The sequence below is a fragment of the Anoplopoma fimbria genome, chromosome 14 (assembly GCF_027596085.1).
Source record: "Anoplopoma fimbria isolate UVic2021 breed Golden Eagle Sablefish chromosome 14, Afim_UVic_2022, whole genome shotgun sequence".
NCBI classification, from domain to species: domain Eukaryota; kingdom Metazoa; phylum Chordata; class Actinopteri; order Perciformes; family Anoplopomatidae; genus Anoplopoma; species Anoplopoma fimbria.
This window is the reverse complement of record NC_072462.1, coordinates 8,289,085-8,298,134: the sequence shown is the minus strand read 5'-3', so window position 1 is coordinate 8,298,134 and position 9,050 is coordinate 8,289,085. Positions and strand designations below refer to the sequence as shown.

The window sequence follows — 9,050 nt, the reverse complement described above, 5'->3', positions numbered from 1 at the left end:
AGAAACACTCCGGTCCCGTCGCGCGCCCACCCTTGGTTTTTCTTTTGTATTTGTTTTATTTCCTGTCAGTTTTTTTTTTTCTAAATTTTTTTTTATCTTGTGCTGCCAAACCAGGAACCCGCGGCTGAGCGCCTTGCTCCGAGGATGAACTAGAATCGAGGCTGCGAGGTTGTTGTATTTTTTTACTGGATTTATTTCGCTGTGGAGGAAAAGAGAGATCCGGGAAGCGGTGCGCACAACAAAAAAAAAAAGAGGAGAAGAAGCCGAGGTCTTCCTCTTCTCTTCTCTCCTCTTCCCCCCCACCCACCCCCTTGTCTCTCCATCTATGTGTCCTACCTGTCCTCTTCTGTCTCTTCATTTGTCCCCCGCCCCCCCCCCTCCCCTGCTTTTAGGTCCGTGAGATTTTGCTTTTAAAAAATGCATCATCAACAGCGGATGGCAGCTCTGGGAACCGACAAGGAGCTGAGCGACTTGCTGGATTTCAGCGCGGTAAGGGACACGGAGCTTCTCCTCCGCGTAAATATGAATATTATAACTAGAGTCATGACAGCTACAAGCCGTAGAAGAGCATGAACGCGTCCTGTAGGGCTTCTTACAGTGACCTCTGTTTTTACATTTCCTAACGTAATGACTTTTGTACGGCACATTAAAACACTGCTTATTTCCACTCAGACTTTCAACTGTTTTTTGCACGAAAGTGCGTTTCACGTAGAGTAACTAAAAAGTCAGTGCATATTGTTTATTTCTTAATTTTTTTGGTAATTTAATTTATCTGTGTGTGTGTGTGTGTGTGTGTGCAGAGAATTGTGATGCTGCATTGGTAATTTTGTTGTCTTATAGATGCGAAACAGCGATTTGAAAATGTTCCCAACATCCATGGTAGTATATCTCATTTTAAGTCCTTTATTTATTTATTTTTACTTTTCATGTTTAACCTGCTCTTCCTGCCCTTGTTAGGATTTAGAAAATGTTTATTTTATTTTTTATATTTTGTCTGTGTGAGTTTCAAGGCTGCCCCACGCGCTGCGCTCCGCGCCGCGTCCTATACAGAACGTTAAAGGCTCGATGTAGAGTCATGAACGTGCCTGACAGACAGACAGACAGACAGTCAGTCAGATAGACGGAAACACATGCATGCAGCCGAAAAAATAGAGAAATGTGTCACACTTTCTCTCCGCGGTCTAAATGTTCCACCAGCAGGCTGTTCGCTGCCCAAACTATTTAGGACTCCGTTTGAAAGTTTGTCTGTTTTTTTTTGTTAAAGGAACAGCCTGTGTGTTGTGAACTTGACGGACAGGAAATAGTGTGCCCCCCCTCCTCGCGCTCTCTTCGGCCATGTTTTCTGTGCGACTCTCTCCTCCTCTGGGAGTAACTTTGGTCTGAAGTGGAGGAGGAGGAAGAGGAAGAAGATAAAAAAAAAAAGAAATGAGAAAGAAAGCCAGAGTCTAAACACAGAGAGACGGCCTGCATGTAATGCTATCAGAAAAACATCAGGAATGAGTAGTGATGCTGAGAGAAAAATCACCAAAATTCCCCTGTAATATTTTAAGTTCCTGCAAGAATGTATATATGTATATATATAATGTCAGACGATATGATATTATTAAAAGAACAAGACTAGAGCTGCTGCACAAGATGCAAAAACAGGCCATCCTCGTTAATGTACCTTTTTCAATCTCTATTGTAATGTCAATTCATTAATCATAAGGCATATACGTGCAGTACAGTTCACACTGTAACTGGCCATGTAGGTCTGTTATAGAAATATTTTAATATTTCATTGGAGATTTGAATTCAAAGCTTTCAAAAGAGCAATAACAGACACAATAATCCCCTATAGATGAATACAATAATATTGTAGGACTTTTATTGTGATCTTTTATAACACACCATGTACAATAGGATCACTGTTGTATCAGAAGTGAGGACTAGAGACATATAAAACGCCTCCACAGCATTATTTTAATTAAAAATATGTGCTGTATTTGCTATTTAGACCTGCATATATCATAAATACATTGTTTAAGTCCCTATAGAAGTATTACTGCATATATTAGTACACCAAATCTACAATACAATCCCTGTTAACGCATCATTTGGTGGCACACATGTTCTCTCAAGTTTATACTGACATTTATTTAAAAACAAGGCTTACGATAATAGAGATAAGATAGAAAGATAATACAATTTAAAATTGACTGCCACAGACATATGTAAGAATATTATATTCCTATTTTTAAACTGTTATAGTGTCCTAATAAAAAAAAGTATTAAATAAGATAATTATATTTAAAGTTGAGAACCACATATCAAGTCATACATATCAATTATGATGGTATAAATGTACTATATTGTATGTGACACCATTTTATCATTATATTGGCAGACAGATACTCTCAGGTCAATATAGGAATATTATAGGATTATATTTACGGACAAAAGTAAAAAAAAAAAAAAAGAATTAATCACAAACTCTTTATTTAGTAGCTCTTGAGTTCCTGGAGTGTATTATAGTAATATTATGGACATTTAGGCTGCGTTTGAATTTAAACAAGTTTCCAAAATGTCAATCAGCCCGTCTTGAATGATATTTCTTGAAAAAATACTCGAACAAAGGAGGGCAGCAGAAGCAGCAGCAGCTAGAATGTGTCTCCTCTCATTATAAACGCAGGTCGGTTTGCATTAATTTATGCGATCATCTGTCTTTGCACGCCCACAAGCTGACACCCGCAGCTCCGAGTGGTTCAACTGGGAAACATCGATAGACCTGCTGATAATCAGAACTAGATCCTCCATCTTTTATAAAGCGTTCGTTTCCTCTTTGTTCGTCGCGGCCGCGAGGGAGCAACCTCAGTATCCAACAGACGCACTTACAGGCCCCACAGGCTGAATTCAGAACAATGACAGATCAACTATTTATATTTTTGGTCCGGGTTTAATTTACTTATATTGTGGTCTGTACAAAAGACAAGAAGAAAAGAAAATCCTCAAAACTAAATAAATCCTAAAAAGCTCTTATCATTTGAAAGTGGGAAGCTCAGAGCACGTCCACGATCCCTGAGAGTTCCCCATCAAACAGTCCGACCAACAGGCCTGCTGTTCATCCAAAGAGGTCATCTATCGGGGTCAGATGATGAACTGTTTTCTTTGGGAGGCTTTACAGTAGCTCATACATTAAAACAACAGGAATCAGTATTAATCTTCCGTCTCTGTCTTATCGAGGGCTTATTTTCCTGTAGATGTGTAGAGCAGATGGTAACTAGTTCTGATGATTATCTCATATGTTTAAGTCAGATATGAAGTAGATATGAAGTGTTTCATTACCAAAATGAGCCGTCCAGCATTCAGCGAAAGTGACTCTTTTCAATTAATACGCATTTATGATTAATTGAGCAGGTGATTCAAGGGATCCTGTTTGTTTTCTACTTATGCTGAATGTAGAATTCGATTTTCTTTCCCTTTTTTCCCCAACAAAATGCTCCCACAGTGTTTTGGAAAATGAACTCTTCATATCTGTGTTCAGGTCTGAGCTGAGAGTCTGTGACCATTAGGGCTGGGTATCAAAACTCTATGCATTTCCAGTTCAGACACAAATGTGTATTGAGTATTAAAATCACTTAGAAAGCTGACATCAAGAGGTGTGGACTGGGGTTATGACATGAACCAGAGCCGGACTCAAGTCATGAACAAATGACTACTGACTTTAAACTCTACCTGTTTGACTTGGACTGACTCAATATCTCCATCAAGCCTCAAATTGAAACTTAACTGTATAAAAAAAAACTGGTTTTGTTTTTAAACGTGACAGCAGCTGATGAGGCTGCATACGCAGGAATTAAAGGTGTGTTTGTCATTACCGACCATATAAATGTCATGGTCAATATAAAAACAATTGCCAAAGTGGAAACATTAAGCTTAAGATTTACAAATGATTGTAACCAAGTATGATTGATCAGGTGGATATTAAATGTGATAAACTTAATTGAAAATACAAATGTGAAATGTAACTATTTCTGTAAATTTATGGTGACTGTTGCTTTTTAATAAAAATAAAATAAAAATTGGATTCAATGTTTTCTAGGGAACAAACTGACTTGTTGAGGAGTCTACTGGGACCTGCATTCCCATGGGATACAGACATGACGTTGGACTTGTTGGTCTTTATTTGGAACTTTATTTGACTTGAGTTAGTTGTCACTTACCTGTTTTGACTTGGGACTTGATACTCTACGTACCTGTCTTGACTTGGGACTTGATGCACTACGTACGTGTCTTTACTTGGGACTTGATGCACTATGTACATGTGTTGACTTGGGACTTGATACGCCACGTACCTGTGTTGACTTGGGACTTGATGTGGGATTACCTGTCTTGGGGACATGACTGGATATGGGGCATTGACATAGAACTTATTTGATTTCTCTTGGAGCTTTACTCTTGACTGACCTGTCTTGACTTAAGACCTGACCATGGACTTGTTCTTGATCTAGGAATTGACTTGCGACTAGGAAAACAGTGATCTCTCCCACCTCTGCAGGCATTAAAACCTGGTCAGATTTATAACGTGTTCATTTATTCTTTGATCTTTCCTAATTTAAATCAAAATCTTAACAATTTAAGATTGCAATTTATATAGACAAACCTATTGCATGCCAGCATGTACTGAGAAATATTTGACATTTGACAACTTTGACTCCTTTAGTTAACTAAATAACATATTTATTTAATACATTTTATATTAGATAAAAACATTATGGCATTGGTACCAAAACTGAAGTATCCAATCAGTGTTAGTATTGAAATGATCCCCAGTGATACCCAGCCCTAGTGATGATGGACCTTTTGTTTTCTTGGTAAATATCCACAAAGAGTTTCCTTCCAAAACGACATATCTAATATGTTTAAAGCCCCAAAATTGCTATTGAAATTAAGAACATTGAGTTACCATTAAATCAGAGACATTTCCTATTGGGATTGTAACACATTTTTCAGCCGAATGTTGTCCTGGCGTTTTGGAATGAAGCTTTTCATGTGTAGCTGCAGTGATGTTTCTGTAGAGATGTGTCTTGCTGTTCACAGTGTCAGTGCTCTCGGAGGTAATGTGCGCTCTGTTTGTCTTGTAGATGTTTTCCCCTCCTGTTAGCAGTGGAAAGAACGGGCCGACCTCCCTGGGGAGTGGACATTTCTCCGGCTCAAGTACGTCAGCTTTCTCCTTTTTTTCCTTCCTCCTCCTTTTCTTTTTTTCTTTCAGTCTTCTCCCAGCCTCCGCCTCTCCTTCTTCTTACACCTGCTCACTGCTGCTTCGCTTGCTGTTTGGATTTTCTTGTAGGTAAACATGTTCTGTTCACGAAGATGCAGTTTTGGGGTTCTATGCTGTTTTTGCTTCGTGGATTACTTTTGATTTTGAGGAGAAAAAGTGCATGATTTTTTTTTTTTTTAATACACCGTAACTTGCTAATATATTCTCTGATTACTGTGGTTGCCGTTTTTTGCACTAATCTTTGCTAAAAATGTTTCATGTTGCTCAAACAATGAGGTGGGCTGATCTGATTACATGGCTTTGATTATGGTTTAGTCTCTCAAAACGTACTGTTGGACCCAGACCAAAGAGGTAGATGAATAAAAATCAGCTAACAAAAATGGTTTTAGTTTAATTATTTTTCTTTCTAAAATAGCTGGCCACTGTAGTTTTTAGCAAACACTACTTAAACGGGAGTAAATAGTGCATTTGAGAGGGACTATATTAAAGGGTGGATTAATACCAACAACTTGAACAAAGAGGTTTATTGAGTTCAAATCATCCGTTACATTCCTGCGTGCTCTGTGCTGTTTAAGTTTATATGTATTTGTTCCCTCTCTATCATATATTACGTGACTTATGAAATCTGGGATGGAAAACACAGCCATGAGGTGATGATGGGATTTTTCAAGTGTCTGTATTTTGGCGAAACAAGTTAATTTTTCAGCTGCTTGAGTTCATTCCTGAATGGAACTTCCTGTTTTTCTGATTTGCTGCCCTTATTCTTTCCTGCCCGTGTGTGTGTGTTTGTGTGTGTGTGTGTGTGTGTGTGTGTGTGTGTGTGTGTGTGTGTGTGTGTGTGTGTGTGTGTGTGTGTGTGTGTGTGTGTTGTGGAGTCAGCTCACTGTCTTTACGACAAAGTGATGTTATTGGTGTCAAACAGGCCCAGTAAAAAAGTCAGTCAGTAAATACTCATGTCCCCCAATATCTGACTCAACTTGTGGTAGATCCCAATGTGTCATCGATCGGCAAGGTGGTGGACTGGCGCTGAGGCGGTAGGGGCAAAAGTGTTTTTTGTTGTTAATCTCCATTGACTTCAAATGATGAAAGATTTCGCTTGTTTTCTCTATTCAAGAGGCATGTGAGAAAAGATTTCTTCAAGAATTCAAAGTGCCAAGGGGTGATTAATCAATAAACAGGATGGTAATAGTGGGGGTGAAGTGTTCCTTGAAACCTTCTAACTCGTGGCTGTCTTACTCAAACTGGACTTCCCAGATTGAATTTCATTTCTCCCCGGTATCTTAAGCAGCTTCTTGCATTGTTTTAACCCAGGGTGGTTTTCAGTATGAACGTCATCTTCGTGAGTGAGTCAGTAGGTAGCTCAGTGAGTTGTGAACATGTTGGTGAGGTACGTTCATGTGTTTATGTGGATATATGTTAAGGGAGCTTGAAGTGCAATTTTCCATCTTCTGAGTGACATTCTTCAAATCATTGATCTTAGTGTGATGGTTCAGTGTGGTTGTCATGACTTGGTAGATATGACTTTTACACTCATGATATGATCTTGAATGTTTTGTAGTCGTTTCAGTACAAAAGACAGATTGTTCACTTCTCTCCTGCTGCTGCTTTCTCTATGGTTGGATGTACAGTTCTATATGTTACCTCATGTATTTTCCAGCATTCTATTGTAATACATGTGTTGTGTTCCATAACATCCTAAGTCTGTATGAGACAAGCTCCACCTCTGGATGATGCTTCCTTTTAAAAGAAATCATTTCTGGAACCTTTTCACAGAAAACAGCCGGGTCGTTTCTGATGCTCCCGCTCATGTTATTTGCCTCTAAACGGCGTTCGGAAGCCATTTTGTATGTTGGCTGCAAAACAGAGAGATGCCGTGACGTCTTCTTTGTTTACTGCTTCATGGTGCGGTTGTTGTTGCTCGTGCTCTGCTGTTGTTTGCTCCCGTGCCGCGCATACAAATGCGATGAAGGACGACAAATGTTACAATTTGTTAGGAAGAAAAAAGGCCCAGTTTTTGTCGAATCGGTGGCAGTTGTTTGGCCTCTGTTTGCTGCTTCATTTTGGGATTGTTGACTTTTTATATTTCTTTTGATAGAGGAACACACACTGGTGTCACAGACTCATGCACTCATCCCTGAACACAAATCACACTCTGTTTCTCGCGCACACACTTTTAAACACTCACATGTACAAGATGCAACATACACACACATAAACACACACCCACAGCTCACCCCTGCTGTGGCTTTCTGCAGGCCTCGGCATTTTGATGAGCCCGCCGCTGTTTGTGAATGCAGCTAATTAGAACTCTATAGACCTACACAACCATGAGAGCAGCGGTTTCCAAAGGCTGGGGCGATGCCAGAGGCTGGGACCTGCCGACACTGAGCCGGGGTCCACACACTGTGTGTTTAGTTCAGGTTAACGACTTTTGGTTTGGGGAACTTAAAAAAAATACATTCAGAGATGCCGGAAAAACATGATATTAACTCCTGTCGAGTATTTTCTCTCATCATTTATTTTGAATCAACACTACTACAGACTATTTACTTTCATCTTCACGTTTCAAATCAGAGCTTCTATTTCATTCAGTTTGTCATGAAGTCATAGGAGCAGGTCGGCTGTGTTTACAGCATTTTGATGTAAACACGATGAGGAGGTTTATTCCTGCAGATGCATAAAGAGCAAACAGGGGGACAGGACTTTGACCTGCTGAATGCTAAAGTAGTAGTAGTAGTCTGACCGGTTTTCTTACTAGTTTGGCTATTTTTTTTAAATTGTGTAGGTAAACATTGTTTACCTACACAAATTTACCCCCCCCCCCCTTGATATCGATGAATGGGCCCCTCCTCTCTTCAGTCGTATGATTGTGATCAAGGAACAGTTCCATAGTTCATGTTAAATGTATGCATGTGCATTTTTTAATTGGTAAAAAAAACGTGAGTAGGTACACTGGGAATTTTTTTTTATTATATGGTAAAAAGTTTTTAATGCTTTCTCCAAAATTGGGCAAGTTTGAGAATCTGATTAAGATGCTTCCTAATCCTCAGTGAACCAATCCTTTGGTTGCCATCTGGGGTAACCCTTTTTTTTAACAGCAAAACGTACACCCCGAATAAATACTTTAAAAAATATTTGTTACAGTAGTGGTATTTAGATTTTAGATTTAGATTTCACTGTCAGAACTGGGACCAGACATCTGAACATGACAACACTGGCTTCTGTTTTGGAGACTATGGCAAAAAAAAATGTTGTTGCACTGTGGAGTGAAGCTCAACTAACCCTTTAACATCAAAAAATGAATGTAAAAATTGATTCAATTGACAAAGAACTAGATGAACCTTGACGAAAAATGAAAATGATACTCTTAATCTTGGCAGGGCGAAGTATCTTGGCATCTTTGGAAAATTAAGCTGCAAAGCACCTACTATATCCAGACGTATACATGTCACGTTTTTAATATTTTGCTGATGTATAACTTGATATTATCTTACTAACTTAAAATATAAGGGTACTAAAAATGGCAACCATAGTGTCAGTTTTGGCAACCACTTGCTAACTTTTAAAAGTTAGTGTTGAGCAGTGAACACATGACATCACTAAATTCATATAAAATAAGCAAAAGTAATGTTTTGTCCAAACCAAAGCAAGAACCTTTCCTAATAAAATATAGTCTAAAAATAAGAAATTAACATTAAAATCAGTGAGTATGTGACCAAAGTATTGAGATACGACACCCAACACTACCTGCAGCGTGGTGTTGGGTGTCGTATCCCAATACAGTGATTTA

At 38.8% G+C, this 9,050-nt stretch overlaps 1 protein-coding gene across 1 annotated transcript in view; it reads left to right on the top strand.

The window, feature by feature from the left end:
* The first annotated feature begins 388 nt into the window (after window positions 1-388).
* The window catches only part of LOC129101982 (transcription factor 4-like), a 221,563-nt gene continuing 212,901 nt past the window's right edge, over window positions 389-9,050 (top strand). Inside the window, exons 1-3 of the mRNA XM_054611869.1 lie at window positions 389-489; window positions 841-879; window positions 5,124-5,196. Coding sequence (XP_054467844.1) covers window positions 418-489; window positions 841-879; window positions 5,124-5,196 — 184 coding nt within the window. The 5' untranslated portion in view covers window positions 389-417. The remainder of the gene's footprint in view (window positions 490-840; window positions 880-5,123; window positions 5,197-9,050) is intronic.